We start from the raw sequence: 15230 nt of genomic DNA, 5'->3' as shown, positions 1-15230 counted from the left end.
TAAATACTGTCGACCAAGCACACTGATATGTGTAGCAAGCAGAAATGATTCTGCACTTCATTTACAGAGCGTTCTCTAGATGCTTACAGCATACAAGGTGCAAATTGGAGTCACCAACTCTGTTTGTTACAAAAAAGAGTTATTACCAACTCTTTTAGTAGAATTTGATACTGGTTCGAATGAATAGCACATTTCACCAAAAGCAGTACTATTAATTAAATTAAAACTAAAGATGACCCACAATGACTTTTAGGGCACTAGTAGTTCGCAGTAATCTGCTTATAGACTTACGGAGTACTAGAGCTGGGCGCCCTTGATCCGGAGCTGCCTGAAGGCCCTGAACTGAGCCACTCTGTATGTTTTCTTTGTTTTTTGGGTTGAATGCAGTGGCGGCAAAGTTGGCGTACCGTAGCTGCCCAATGGTCGGTTGCTAAGCAAAAAATTATTGCGCGTGACAGGTTGGGTGTTTGGATCTAGCGTCTCATGTATTTCTGTTATAAAAACAACGGGACTACAGATCTCGTTGAGTTGAGATGGCCGAGTTGGTCTAAGGCGCCAGATTAAGGTTCTGGTCCGAAAGGGCGTGGGTTCAAATCCCACTCTCAACACGATATTTTTTTATTTTCCCCGTGGCTTCCAATTTTTATTTTCCTTCCAGCTTATTATGCATGGAGATTTTTTCCTCGAGTCTACTACCATTATGATCACAATATCCGTTTATAATCCTATGTTCAGTTCAAACAAACCATTTGTAGCTATATCTGTTAAAGAACATGCAGTCCACATGTTAGAATGTTATAAGAAAAAAAAGATCCGCTATGGAGTATGGACGACATAATTACAACTTCTTTTGCAATGTTTGGCCCTGCTCAAACGCATTTGTTTCGTTTTCCCTCATCAAAAAATAAAAAAGACACATTTGTTTCTGGGACCCCAACTCCAACCATGTTCCCGACGATCGATCATGGAATGGAACCCCAGCCAGCCAGAGCCAGTGACGTAAAAGGAGAAGGAAGCAACGTAAGCAAAGCCACGGATTCATCAGCGTCCTGCAACATCCCAATCATTAGCATCACGGCCGGGATCAACCTTGTACCAGACCACTCGCCGATTACTTATCTTCTGACCTGCCGGCCACTCATGCATGCGTGGGGGAATCATACCACCTCCTGATGGCTGCCAGGTCAGGTGAAGCTCTGCCTATTAATCGAGCCCCGCCGGCGCAATGGCAACGTGTTTCAGAAAACTCAAGACCCAGCCAGCTGAGCCTGAGCGTGTCTCAGCAAGCGGCGGCGCGCGGCTCACGTGTCAGCGCCGGCGACGAGGCAGCAGCCGGAGCAGCCAGATGGGCGACGCGGCCGGCGGTAGCGAGGAGATAAGCTGCAGCCACCCGCTGCAGGCAGGCATCGTCATCGTCAAAGGTCAAGGACAAGGCGTCGAGCCCCAGGCCATCACAGCTGTGCTGCACTCATCGGCGTCTGCAGTCGCCGCTGCTGATGCGGTCTCGAAGGATTGCGTCGCTGACGTGCCTGGTGAAGCTGCAGGAGAGGGAGCAATTGACCAACCACCCCCAACAATGAGTCAAAGACCTACCTCAAGGGCCAAGGCTAGTGAGATGTGGGCTGTGTTTAGTTCTCTCTGACCCCTCTAAATTTTCCAAACTTTCCGTGTCACATCGAAATCACATCAAAACATTAAATATAGCAAATGACCCATACATGAAGTACTAAATGTAGGTAAATAAAAAATTAATTGTATAGTTTTGATGTACGTTGCGAGACGAATTTTTTGAGCCTAGTTAGCCTATGGTAGGACTATATTTACCACATACAAATGAAACGTGCTACAATACTTTTCACAAACACTTTTCTCATCTTTTTACAACTAAACACAGCCGTGGATAGAAAAGAACGAAATAAACATCACATCAGGCGGTCAGCCAGAAAGTTCAGAGGGCCAAACAAAACAAACACCAGTAGCTTTCTGCTCCTGTCGGGACGTGAAAAAATCAGTGCTGCCAGCTAGCCAGCCGTTTCTTGTGCTCAAGCTCATCCTTCGCGTAGCAGCATCTTCCATTCCATTTCTTACTGTGGTGCCGGTGACTGATGATTCAGCAAATACAGAATCGAAGATTGTCTTTGTTCTCATCAATCGTAACACAGGGCCGGTAACTGACGCTTGCCCTTTTCTGAAGGAAACGATTTCCACTCTAACAATGGCTTTTTGGAGTCGGCAAGCAGGTCGGCAGGAGCTGGTAACGGATGCAAGCAGTAGCAGGCCAAGCGAGGTAACGCATTTCAGACCCGTTTCAAAAAAAAAAAATACTGTTTCAAAAAAAAGGTAACGCATGCAGATGCAGGAGAATGGTGCACAGCTCACGGCCACTCTGTACTCTGTAGGGCTCGCCTCTTTCTTGGACGCTAGCTTGTCTATGCATGCTGGAAGAGCAATAGTAGAAACGATACGATGACGATTAATCTGATTAAATTCTTCGAAACCATATGCTAATTTGGGACTAGCAGACAATCCTCTGCCACTCCAAGCCCCATCATAAAAGCGAAAAATCCAACACCAGCAGGGGGGAAACAAAGAAGAGGAGAAAGACGAGTCCTTTTTATCTGATGAGCAAGCACAGCAGCTCCTGCCTGTGTCTGTCTGTCTGTCTGTCTTCCAGCTCGCTGAGCCCCATCATGTTCTTCTCTCCCCCGGCAATCATTAGCTTCGCTCCCCTCGGCCCGTCCCCATTTTCAATCCCACCGGTTTCACTATTCAATTCCTTTGTTTTTGTTGCTCGCTTTGATCGAACGGCCATGCATTGCAGCAAACATAGATTCATGAATGTAGGTGAAAGGGAAGAATCGAAGAACTAATAAGAAAAAAGGGGGGAAATCTGCTGCGTCGGCGCAGTGTCGCTATCCCAGCGAATTGTCGCCTCTGGTTCAATCATTGGGAGATCCATCCAGTTCGAGTTCTGGGGTTACACAAGCTCACACTCAAGGATGCAGCGCGAAGGCGCCGGATAAAGCTGGGGATTTTCTTGGCTGTTTTGTTTTCACCTGCAACGGCTGCGCCAAGCCCGCGTTTTTTAGCATCCTCCGCTCCGCTTTCCGCTGATGCCTACAGCTCAACCCGGCCAGTTTGTATATATACAGGCATGTTTGTTTGTTGCTGGTTTACAATTCCAATCCGCCCCACCGGTGAGTGTATTCTTCTTCACTTTTCTTGTGGGCGCTCCCCTGCCCCCATTCCTCCCTCCCCAAAACCTCCCAGCTCATCTCGCCCACAATCACATGCCAGTACAGCGATAGACCCACCCGAGGAGAGTAGGAGGAGGACGCAGAGGTTTCTTGCCTGCTTGCTGCGTCTCACACTTTTCCCCTTTTTTCATGGATTCTCTCTAGCTATGGAGAACCTATGCACACTAGATATTTCTTCCGTAATTTGCCTTATTTTTGCATTTGTTGATTAGCTCGATTTCTTTTCTTGTGGTGACAGGAGGAGGAAGACGAGCAGAGTGAAGAATCTGTGGGAACACGTTTTGCTGTCCGCAGAATGGATTCAGCATTTGATGCTACTGCTGCGCTTGGACGGAAATGATGCCAGGAGGCCTAGGCAATCTGCAGGTATGGTGTAGCCTTCAACTAAAATTTGCGATTTTTGCATATGAGGGTGGAATCGGGTGGAAACGCTGTATTTTTTGGGATAGAGTGTGAAACATGTGGGTTTTTTGAGTTATCTTAATTTGTGCTTTGGCCAGAAGTGATGATTTTTTTGTTGATCATAAGGAGAATCAGAAAATCAGCAGTCCTTGTTTTTTTTTATGGTAATGCTCGCGACTTTATTCAAGGAGCCGTGCGATCACGGACCAGCAAATCGTTTACAAAATCAGGGAGGGGATACATCCAGATGACAGGATGATCCGGGTCCCGACCACGACCATAACTAGCTAAGTTGTGAGCAACAGTATTACAAGACCGAGTAACATGGACAACCGAGCAAGAATTAAACATGGTCGCCAGCAAGAATTTAGCTTCTCGGAACAGCTGCCTTTCTGTTACTGAGTTCAGAATTCAGATAGTAGCCAATGCCACATTGTTCGTTTGCAAATTGTTACTGCTTCTAAATAACATCAACCAAACATGTATGTGCACAGCTTCAAGAGGCAAGCAGTTCAAGCAAGAATGCATTCATGTTCATGGTTTGATGTACACTGCAGCTTACTCATATTTGTTGCAGTAGTAAGAGCATACTTATAAGTGCAGATTATCATAGCAAAAGGCTTTCAAAAAAAATTTCATAGCAAAATATATTTTGTTGCACATTTTGGAGTCACTGTCTGGAACATGTCATTGTAGTTACCGTGACAATTTTCTCATCCGTTTATGGCGCGAAAAATTTGAATGATGGTCTGCAATCAGCCAATCATTATACCAGGAAAAAAAAAGTTCAAAGCTCAATCTGTGTGACTGTCACCACATAATGTCAATTGTGGATATCCGACAATTCCCTGTTTTCTGTTTCATAATATAATTGCCTATTCTGCCAAATTTATGTGTTACTAGTTGATTCGTCCCTACTGCTCATGTCATGATCAAAATTTGCTTTCCTAATTTTGCCACTGCATGTTGCCACATAATGTCCAATTTCAGATATCCGACAAATCCCTGTTTCCCCATATGATAATGCGATCATCTTTTTCGCCAAATTTATGCGTTACTAGTAGTGTCATGCGTGCCCCCAATGTCATGTGCTTTCCTAATTTTGCTACTGCACGTTGCCACATAATATCCAATTCTGGATATCTGACAATTCCATTTTTTTCTGTTGATAATATATTAGTCTTATTCTCTATGTTTTTAAAGCGGTAAGGCGAGGCGAGGCGATCCACCACCGCCTTATCGCCTAGGCGACGCCTAGGCGGGCTAAGGCGAGACCTTAAGCAAGGCGAGCCGCCACCGCCTTGTCGCCTAGGCGACGCCTTGAAAACAGAGCTTATTCTCTAGGTTTATATGTTACTAGTAGCTTCATCTGTACTGCTATTTCCACGATTAAAGTGTGCTTCCCTAATTTTGCCACTACACGGCGACAAATCTGAGAGACAGACATGTCATACTGAGACAAAAAATTAAGTTGACAAGAAAATGATGCATTTGCCGATTTAACTTTATCCATGGTTTATGTGTAAATATATTATTAGTGATTTAACTTTATCTTTTGATCAATCAGTCCATGCGGCACACTTGCATTTGTCAATTCACTCTCTGAACTGGCATAACAAACAATCTGTACATTGGTGTTCTTCCTTATGAATTCAAGATATAAAGTCAGACAAATTTAATGTACTACTCTTTAGGTTTTAAATCTGCAGACTTCATCACTGTGGCTACAAAGATTATTGCCATATCCTGAGAGAGGATATCCCGTACTAGATGTCAAGACTTCTTGCAGAAGCTCTAGGAGGTGCTGTGGGAGGCTTGATAGTACTAGGTATTGTCATAGTTGCGATTGTACTTTGCCTGCGGCATCGCAGAAGAACTTCAGACTCTTCAGAAAGTAGTTCATCAGGTCAAGCTCTACCAGGTACTGGTTAAGTTACTTCTTATAATACCTTAAAACTTCAAATAATTCATCGAAAGATCCAATTTTTCTTTAAGTAACAGCTTCGCCTCCCATCTATCAGAGTCACAGGGAGCAAGATGTCTGACTTTGGAGGAACTAAATTTGGCTACAAGGAATTTCAGCAATGCGAATTTTATTGGACAGGGAATGTTTGGAGAGGTATACAAGGGTTTGCTCCAGGATGGCACAATTGTAGCTGTTAAAAGACGGCATTCTCCTCCTAGCCAGGAATTCGTTCAAGAGGTAACATAATTTTACTTATCCAAATGTTCTCTTCAGTAATTTCTGGTCCTGAATTTGTCGAATATTCTGTCTATTATCATTTTTTTCCTCGTGAAGAAAAGATCCTGTTTTCTAGCAAAGGGTTAACCCCTATTTGCTGATATAATTTAAAATATAGCACACCTTGCTCCACACACTCCTTAGATTGTTTTAAGCTCAAGCATCGGTCCTGTTTTCTTCTCAGGTTAATTACCTATCATCTCTCCAGCATCGGAACCTTGTAAAACTTTTGGGGTACTGCCAGGAGAATGGCATGCAGATGCTAGTTTATGAATATATCCCCAATGGCAGCGTCTCAGCACATTTGCATGGTAATTTTCATTGTATTTTCTATTATATTATTCTTATGTATGATAATGGTGTCGTAGGTTGGTAATTCTTCTGCTCCTTTCGTAGGTAACAGCCATGCTGCAGGTGTAAGGCTAGAATTTAAGCATAGACTTTCTATTGCTCATGGAACTGCTAAAGGTAAGTCTAACATGTAAACCAACTCTATACTTTCCCTTATTGTTCGAAATATAATCTAGAAGCTCATAACTTCATATCCATTAAGACTCATTTTCTGCATCAATGATATTCTGGCAAGTACATAAATAATCTTTTCTTGTTACTCAGGCCTGAGCTACCTGCATTCTCTGAGCCCCCCTGCGATCCATATGAACTTCAAAACTTCTAATGTACTTGTGGATGAGGATTTAGTACCAAAAGTTGCGGATACTGGGATTCCAGGCTTGCTTGATCGACTCGGTGTTACAGGACTGTCTTCCAGAACAGCTAATGATTCTTTTGTTGATCCTCGGTAACAAAGGCACACATATTCGTTGTAATTCTTACATTCATTGATCACATCAGATGGATACAAATCATTTGCTTTCAATGTGTTGTGTCCACTAGTACCAATTCATTACTTGAGTTTGATGGAACTTCCTGTTGCATGATCAGAATGAGGGAATCCATGAGCCTGAACTTTTCCATACAAAGCGATGTCTACAGTTTTGGTGTGTTCCTTGTGGAGTTGGTTAGCGGACGGAGAGCTGTGTCTGATCAACACATAATTCAATGGGTAAATTCCAACACTACTGATGCTTTGTCCACATCTTTTCTTTGAATATTACACCAAGTTTTCCCTTTCTCTAGTGACATATTTAACTCTTCTCTTAATTATCATATCCACACTAAAGTACCGTACATTTTGTATCTGTGGATATGCAGGTGCAGAACTTCGAGGAATCAAGTGATATCTCTGCAATTGCAGACAACAGAATGACCAGTGGTTTCACCTCAGAAAGCATGAAAGAATTGCTGCGCTTGACGTCATGGTGCGTGAACCCAATGAGCGAGCAGCGTCCATCAATGAGCTTGGTGGAGGCTGAAATACACCGGATTCACGAGCAGGAGATCAGCTTGACGACAGTCATGACAGAACATACCCCAATCGTGACTCTTGGTAGCCAGCTCTTCAGAACATCAAGGTGAAGAACGGAATGCCTAGCATCTTGTAGCAAAACTAGTTCTCACATCAGGGCAGTAGATTCGCCTTGTTCTCTTCCAAAAGATTTCTCTTGTCTTCATAGCGAATCTTGAGTAAGCTGCATCCCAAGTGTACAAAAAAGGAACAGCTGAGAGGCTTACCCTTCTTTTGGATTTTCTTACCCTGGTGTTTTTTTTTGTTCTTTCTTTTTCCGAAAATATTTTATTCTTTGTTCTTTCTTTTTTCTGAAAAGATTTTAAGGAGGAATGGCATTTCCTGTTTGTTGGATACTCCTATAACAAGATTGTGTGGGTGGTGGCAAACCAGAAGCTCTAAATGTTCAGTGAATCAGTCCTGCTTCTGTTTTCTCAAAACTGGAGAAAACATAAGAAACCATGCAGGAAGTCGAAGCAACAGCTGCTCGCTATTCTGCAGAGCATGTTCTGCGAGATGCCTGACATAGATGAATTATGTGAGGAGATAAAACAGATTTTCAGGTCCTCCGTTTTTACAGGGCTGAGAACCTCAGTCATGAAGATACACACATTGTTATTCCTTTCATAGTTTCATTCAAGAGTTTTTTTTCCCTAGCAGCTATGCTATGCTTGATTTGCTTGGAAGGCTTGTGCCACATGACGATCTAGCTTGATTTGACAATGTCTTCCCTGGTGTTGACGGTGAAGTCCCAGAGCTCGCCGTACTTCTCGTTGAAGTCCCAGATGTCCATGGAGTTGTAGTCGGCGATGAGCTTGTCGCGAGCCGACCTCTCCATCATGTAGATCTCCGGCTCAAAGTTGTGCGGCTTGTCCGGCTTCTGCATCTCGATGATGCAGAACACGATGATCCAGATACCTGCCCCGATATAGAGGTACTCGCCCTGGTGGCACAAGCAGGCACATCTCCAGTCAGTAAATATTGCATAAAAGTAGGGTGAAAAGTTTGGTTAATGTCTGCAACCCAGGAATTTCACATGAAACAATTCAATGGATTCGCATAGAAAACTGGAAAAGATTTCTCATGTTCTATCAGGGCACAGTAGAAGGATTCAGTCCATACCGGTACATTGAAAGCCATGCCAAGGATGATTGCAGGAGGAAATGCCCAGGAGATGAGTGCTGCAAAGAGATTGCCATTTATGCTGATGAGCAAAGGTTTTTTCACTGCCACTGAAGGAGAAAGATCAGAGGGGCTAAAAGAGTACAGTACCTTGAAAGCCCTGAGGAGGCTCAGCTTCTTGGTACCATTCAGAGACATCCTCCCAGAATCCCTTCTTGTCTTCAGAAAGGGCATCGGCATCGCAGTTGTTTGCAGTGTTTGTTTCACCACATCACATAACAATCAGTGTTCCTTCTTGCAAGGATACCAGTAAAGCGATAAAATGACAAGGAAGTTTTTAGGATAAGACCATGGCCTTCATGATAGGTGTGGTGTCCATCGTACTTTCCGAACTCAAAGTCCTCCTGCAACACACAGATTATTGTCCAACATCCATGAACGAACGCTACCCATTTCTTCAGAGTTCAGATAGCACAGTCAGAATTCTGAAGGAAATGAATCGAGAGAAGGAACGGACCGGGCTGATGCCGGGGGTGCGCCACCGGTCGATGGGGTCCTCGTTCAGGTCCGGCTCGATCTCCGACAGCGCCCCGGGCCCGGCCTTCGCCACCACCGCGCTGCCCCTGCCGTTGCTTTGCCGGCGGCGGCCGTGCAGCAGCTGCTGTGGCTGCGCTACCTTTATCCTCAGCTGCTTCACCGCGCCATGGGGACGGCGAGCACCAGCGGCTGCAGATGGTGACGCGGAGATGCCGGACACCACGTTGCTGCTGCTCATTATCTCACTTCAAGCGATGAGCTTGGCTCTCTGCTCTCTGCTCCGCACCACTGGACCCTGCACTTATATAGCTCGCTGCAAAGAGGCAGAAACACACTGGATAATGCTATTGGACATGTAGCGTCCAGGAATTTTGCTGCCTTTTCCTTATCCATTTTTCAAGTCTGGAAAATTCAGGTATCGAATTAATAGTAATCGACTCACAAGAACTCAGTATGATGCTGGTCCTCTGGTTAATCTGTGATTAACCTACAATTTGTTTACACCCTAGCATCCTAAATTTTCACGGAATGCGGAGCTTCCAGTTCACAGGTGAGGAACAGCAATACAGATCAAGCTGCCAATGTCAGTGGCTCAGTGTGCAAACTGCAGAATGCAGTGAACGGTCAGCATTACCTGTACTGTGATAAGCTCGCATGGACATTAATGCGCAGTTCACAACAATATTTACCGCCCTTGTACCATGTGTTGGAGAAATTTGCGTTAGCAGAACAATTATTTTCTTTATTAGTTCTTGAACATCCTACTGCCTCGTTTGCTATAAAAACAATGCTACATGCTTACAACACACTTCATATATTCCACAATACAGCAGATCCAACAAAAGGAAAAAAAAAACAATACAACCCGATTTCTCATAATTTTCACTGGAGAACTATTCTGTCATTCTGGAGATGGCCAGAATGTATTTACCCCACCTGATATGCAAGAGTTTAGTGTTAGGCCTTCCTGGAGTACTGTAAAAGTTGTACTAAGGCAAGAATTTACAACAGGATAACCTTGTTCAAATCAAGCTCGCTAGCTTTGCCTTGCTTTCATAACCAGCTCTTCCGTGGTAGCACCGATGATCTCATTGGCACGCCTTAGAGGAACACAACAAATTCTTCCAATAGAATCCTGGATGGAAAGCAGATTTCATTATTAGGATGGGTAGGGAGTAGAGAAACCACCCACATGCTTTAACAAAGTGGAAATAAGAGAAAAAAAGATGTGAGAACTCACTCTTGTAATGATACCAAGCCTCTCCAGCTTTTGAACAGCATCCATCACCTCAAAATTGCATTGCAAGCCAAACTCTTCCTGGATTAATTCCTCACATTGCAAGTCAAGATCCTAGCACATTGAGAACACACAAATATTTAATTTTAATTATTCTTCCACAAGAGCAAGTGCAGGAATAAAGTATACATTTTTAAAAGGGAAGAACAATATATATACATCGCTGGTAGCCTTTCCATTTTCCATCAAAATATAGTAGGCTATTATGACCTCCTTGACCTGAGCATTTGAAACCACAAGGATGGAGTGAATTGTTAGCTAAGCTTCGAATTCAAATGTCTGAACCAACATTTGTCTCTTTTTGGGGGGTTGATTCTCAAGAGAATACATTGTGCAAGTCTAAACCTACCTCCTGTTGAATCACATCATCGCAGAGGTGCAGTAGTGTGCCTTTCCCACTATCTAGCTGTTTATCATACATGGATTGAGTGATTAGGTTTTGGTAGGTTGCCATGTTCTGTTGAAACCTGCATAAAAAATTCCACCATTTTGCATTGCTTCATAACAAAAATTACTGATAGAATGAACAAAACTTAAAACAAATCAACTAAGATACTCACGAGAAATAGATCTTAGCACAATATCCAGCCAGGGCAGAAAGGATGGCGATTACAACCCAGAAATCTGCTTTAGGCATTTCGAGTGAACTGATGAGTGTAACCTATGTGTTGTGACATAACTAAATTAGAAGGTGGAAGTACCGCAATTCACAAATGAATCAAATGGAATCGATTCCAGGCCACTTACAAGTCCAATGACAACAGAGACAATAAATTGAACCCAGTCCATTGGTGTGAGGCTTGGGTTTTTCTTCTCAGGCTGCAATGAGTACATTTTTTTTTCTTCAGCTTAAATCCAGTTAAAGAAATAAATATGAATGTGAAAAGACAACTCCCAGTGCTAACCAGAACCAACTCCATATCTGCCATTGGAATATTTTTGAAGTGTTTGACATGAATTGCTCTATCATCCTGGTCCTTTGGACTTCTCCTCCTGAAGGAATACATCAAAAATCAGTTCACGCTGTAATTTAAAAATAAATCATATAAAGAACCATTCCAGAAACAGGACAATAAAATTTTATCTGCAGCTTCCAATCGTTTTGGAACTTTTACCTGTACAAGACAATCACCTCTTCAAATGTAGGCTCTTGAATTGTGACCTTGCCAATTAAATTTCGCAAGCTGCAAAGTGGAAACTGTGAAACCACGAGAGAAAGCAATAAAGATTGTGACAGCATAACATGTCAAAGAAGAGAGCAAACCTCAACTCCATTGTTTCAAGTCGTATACGTTCAACATATAAATCCTTGTTGTCTACTTCACTTGCTAGATCATCATTCTTCTTGGAATCCATCTTCTGTTTACCATTTTTCTTTCTTGAAAAGAGCTTTTGCAATCTGAAATTCCAGGATGGAAAAAAGGTAACCTTATCGATGAGCAAGATAAAACGCACAGGGCATTAAAACGTGAAGCAGATCACGTACCTCGTCTTTTCAAGGAACCTTCGCCATGCACGAGCTATGATCGTGTCCACTTTCTCCATGAAGAAAAAGTTGCTAGTGCAGTCCAATCCAATGCCCCTACGAAATATAACATACTGGCAAATAAAAGAATATGTTAGCTAAACAAGTTGTTGTTCATGAACATATATGAGTAATACTAAACAACAGGTCAATGCCACTAGGAGAGAAGAGGTCTGGACTCTGGAGAGCTACACTAAATAAAAAGATAATTATACAATACATAACACATAAAAGTTTAAGAAGGATTAGCTGATAGCTAAATTTGAGCTCCCAAATTTGCATCTTTGCCTGCTTGGCTGGTCACAAAAAACTAGAAATTATTGCTTATGAAATAACATTGACCTGATGTAGCTGAAAGAAAAAGGAACAGTTTATAAAATGAATTTAGGTAGGGTTTCATGAAGAAAGAGAAATCAATGTCGCATATAAAAAACATCACCTTATCGGAGAAGTCAGGTAGGTTTTCATGATGGTGCTCCTTAAAATACTTCGACAAAAGCTTGTTATCTAACTGTACAATCAAACAATAAAATTGGAATTTCACACCGGAATTTAGTGAAATTTAGATAAAGAGACATAGTTTGCAGTGAAAGCGCATTAACCTTTGATTCATCAACTTTAATGGGAAGATTCAACAGATATTGTCCAGAATGAGCAAGTTCAACCTCATCATCATTTACTATGTTAAAATTGCTTTTTTCCATCACCTGCACTTTAAATAAAGACACTTCAAAGAGCAGATTTACAGAACATGTTTCGATTTATTGTAACACTGAGAAACTGCTCCACGCCTCCATCCTTCACTTGGATACTAAACCTATCAATTGTTATTTCTCCCTGAATAGGTACTTTACCTGAAAGAAATAGGAGAGGAAGTTCTGCTCAAGCATGTCGATTTCCTCAGATGAGAAGTTCTGCTGCTGCAGTTTTTTAGCACCGTGCACAGGATCGAAGAGAGCGAACAGTTCCTGCAAAAGAACCAGCCTGAATAGATCAAATATCATTTAAACACTGAAGACCCTAGAGATGGTTGCATCAATTCAAACCAACGCATGCTGCATATGTATAATTAATGAACTTTCCTCACCATCATATCATCAAACTGGAGATGGTACCAAGCCCTTATGGTGTATTCAACCCTCTTGCAGAGTTTCAAGAATTCATCTCTGTCAGATTGATGTTCTTCAAGAAATACACAGTAGTGTTAAATTGTGTTGCATGGTCTTGTATCCAAAGCAACATATTTGCTTCAGCTTGTTGAAAACAAGACAAGGAAATATATTTTTTTCCACCATGGGCAGAGCCCGAATTTCATTACCACAGAGTAACGAAATTACAAAGTACCGAACTTGAGCCGTGCAGTGTATGACAAGGGAATATTTAAAGAAATATATGTGATGGCCACATGACAAGGAGCGCGCAGCTAAAGGCACTAGTGATCTGGTCTGAAAAATGAATTGCAGTCGCAATGCCTGCACAAACTTCTCTATACAGGTTCCACTTTACATGATCCAGGCGGTAGAAATAGGATAATCACGATAGTCTACCACGGCATCCCTTTAAACGCTCAATAGAGCCCAACCATCCCTAGCTCAACCGACCAAGAAACGCTCATCGGCTCATCAACTATGGTGTGCCTAACCTTTATCTAGTAATGGTGTGCCTGGACGGAACAGACAAAAGAAGAGGAATAGAGAGGAGGAGGTACCAATGAGGTAAGCGAGCTTCATGATGAGCTTGGGCTTCATGATGGGGATCACGGACTCGCGCTCCAGCCGCACCACATCCTTCTCCTTCCCCGCCTTTGCCTTCGCCATTGCCTCTTCCTACCTACTCCTATTCACCGAGGTTCGACACCCCGGTTTCCTTCCGCTCCTTCAACTCCTCAAGATCCCTTCTTGAAGACGCCGCGGAGGAGAAAATGCAGTTTGGAAATGGTAGACGAGGGGTGAGGATTGCAGGCGCGCAATTGATTAATTGCTCTGCCGCGGATGAGCTGGGAAGGAAGTGGAAACGCACAACGGTTACAGATCCACACTGTGTTTGCGTCGTCTTCCTCCAGCCGGCGGTACGACGAAACCAAAGCTCAAATACTAGTACGCCTGCCCAGCAAGAAAGCGTATTCAAAACCTTGTCTTGTTGGCTGTTGTGGTAGAACAAGAAGAGAAGCATAGTTGGGCCGAGATCCTGGTAATTGGCTGTGGGCCCGATGGCCCTGTTCGATGTATTGTATGATGGTCTAAAAATGAACCACATTAGAAATGTCCATCAACTCTCCCCTCTCCTTTTCATTTTCATATTTTCTCTTCGGAATATAAACAAAGAATGTACAGTGACGGAGCAATTACGAATTGTAATTTGATAAAGAAAAACACTGCACGCATTACGAATTGGAGTGGCGTGGTTTATTTTGAGCTGTTTTCAGCTCAAAATCGAGTGGATCAAGCTGAGGCCATCCTCAAGAGCATGTGATTTTTGAGGTCAATTTTCGCTCTTGTGTCTTCTTCTGAAAAGTCAGGCGATGTAGTTAACCGCTCTCCTAAGGAAGCTGGACTTTCCTTGAAGTTGCCATTGCAATCAGAAGACTAACGTTGTCATTTGTCAATGCAATTATGCAAATGCTTCATTTTGAGGAGGCAAAGGTAGGCAACACCGCCCACGGTTCCGGAAAAAAGTCTAAACCAGAATGGAACATCAACATTTTCCACAAAGAGCAGCTGGACCCATTCTGTCGCCAAGCTGTGAAGGCCAACCTCTGGATGACTGAATTACGTGCCCGTATTAACCGAAAATGAGCTGCTAAATTGGGTGGCGTTCTTGACTCTGAGCGGAGATCTTCATGGTCAATCGAATCCCAATCCTGACCAAGTCACTGCGAGAACTGCAACAGCGAGTTAACGGCCATGGACTGATGAGCTGAATGCAACCTTGAAGATGCAGGCGCATCAATCCTAGATTAACATCAGTCATCAACAGTGCGAAGCTACATCAAATTCAAGGGGGTGCGTTTGCCTCATGAATGCATCGAGTTGAGCCGTAGGGATGCATAGATTTTATCACTGTGTTTTGTATTTTCAGTGGGTGCATCGGCACCTAGTAGCTATAGCGTAGCTTCGCCCCTGGTCATCAGTCAATGCCATATTTTCTCCCGAATTTACATTTTTTTTGTGAATATACATTTTGGCCCAAGAAAAATAATATAAATTTTGCGTTCGCATGTTGAGCCTGTTCGACTGACCGCATAAATAGTGTAGGACTGGTAGAATAAATAGTATTCTGTGAGAAAAAATAAATCGAAAGACAAGCCAAGCTGAACAGTTATCTGACTAGTATTTCCGAGCCGGAATTAATAACTTCAGATCAGGGGTATAGTACCGTGTTTTGTAGAAAAAAAACTTGAGATCAAAGGAGAAATAGCAATAATAAAGGGGGGGGGGGGGGGG

At 42.9% G+C, this 15230-nt stretch overlaps 3 protein-coding genes and 1 non-coding gene across 8 annotated transcripts; 2 read left to right on the top strand and 2 right to left on the bottom strand.

The window, feature by feature from the left end:
* The first annotated feature begins 527 nt into the window (after positions 1-527).
* Positions 528-608, top strand: TRNAL-AAG. Its single transcript has one exon. It is a non-coding gene; the product is annotated as a tRNA-Leu (tRNA).
* Positions 609-2127: 1519 nt separating this feature from the next.
* LOC120709154 (leucine-rich repeat receptor protein kinase HPCA1-like) lies at positions 2128-7962 on the top strand. Of its 4 annotated transcripts, none has more exons than XM_039994699.1 (9): positions 2128-2287; positions 3496-3623; positions 5354-5580; positions 5681-5862; positions 6086-6212; positions 6298-6369; positions 6517-6700; positions 6844-6964; positions 7114-7653. In XM_039994699.1, exons 3-9 carry the CDS (start codon positions 5430-5432, stop codon positions 7375-7377), a joined length of 1101 nt encoding a protein of 366 aa, XP_039850633.1. In that variant the 5' UTR covers positions 2128-2287; positions 3496-3623; positions 5354-5429; the 3' UTR covers positions 7378-7653. The 4 variants fall into 4 exon arrangements, with proteins under 4 accessions (XP_039850633.1, XP_039850634.1, XP_039850631.1 ...); XM_039994700.1 differs by lacking the exon at positions 2128-2287 and adding an exon at positions 2590-3342 and having other exon boundaries at positions 5369-5580; XM_039994697.1 differs by lacking the exon at positions 2128-2287 and adding an exon at positions 2592-3342 and having other exon boundaries at positions 7114-7962.
* LOC120709156 (photosynthetic NDH subunit of subcomplex B 5, chloroplastic-like) lies at positions 7798-9718 on the bottom strand. Its single transcript, XM_039994701.1, has 5 exons — positions 8946-9718; positions 8778-8832; positions 8579-8647; positions 8429-8487; positions 7798-8249 (listed from the first exon to the last, which is right to left on the bottom strand). Exons 1-5 carry the CDS (start codon positions 9201-9203, stop codon positions 8013-8015), a joined length of 678 nt encoding a protein of 225 aa, XP_039850635.1. The 5' UTR covers positions 9204-9718; the 3' UTR covers positions 7798-8012.
* Positions 9687-13907, bottom strand: LOC120709153. 2 transcript variants are annotated; one of them, XM_039994695.1, is made up of 16 exons: positions 13496-13907; positions 12875-12969; positions 12642-12755; positions 12390-12494; positions 12227-12298; positions 11749-11861; positions 11527-11661; positions 11378-11446; positions 11168-11255; positions 11010-11081; positions 10823-10923; positions 10612-10729; positions 10422-10481; positions 10206-10316; positions 9983-10100; positions 9687-9901 (listed from the first exon to the last, which is right to left on the bottom strand). In XM_039994695.1, exons 1-15 carry the CDS (start codon positions 13602-13604, stop codon positions 10002-10004), a joined length of 1461 nt encoding a protein of 486 aa, XP_039850629.1. In that variant the 5' UTR covers positions 13605-13907; the 3' UTR covers positions 9687-9901; positions 9983-10001. The 2 variants fall into 2 exon arrangements, with proteins under 2 accessions (XP_039850629.1, XP_039850630.1); XM_039994696.1 differs by lacking the exon at positions 9687-9901 and having other exon boundaries at positions 9982-10100; positions 13496-13905.
* Positions 13908-15230: the final 1323 nt, after the last annotated feature.

The sequence above is a fragment of the Panicum virgatum genome, chromosome 5K (assembly GCF_016808335.1).
Source record: "Panicum virgatum strain AP13 chromosome 5K, P.virgatum_v5, whole genome shotgun sequence".
NCBI lineage: Eukaryota > Viridiplantae > Streptophyta > Magnoliopsida > Poales > Poaceae > Panicum > Panicum virgatum.
The sequence above is the reverse complement of the archived record's forward strand: the minus strand, read 5'-3'. Positions and strand labels throughout refer to the sequence as shown.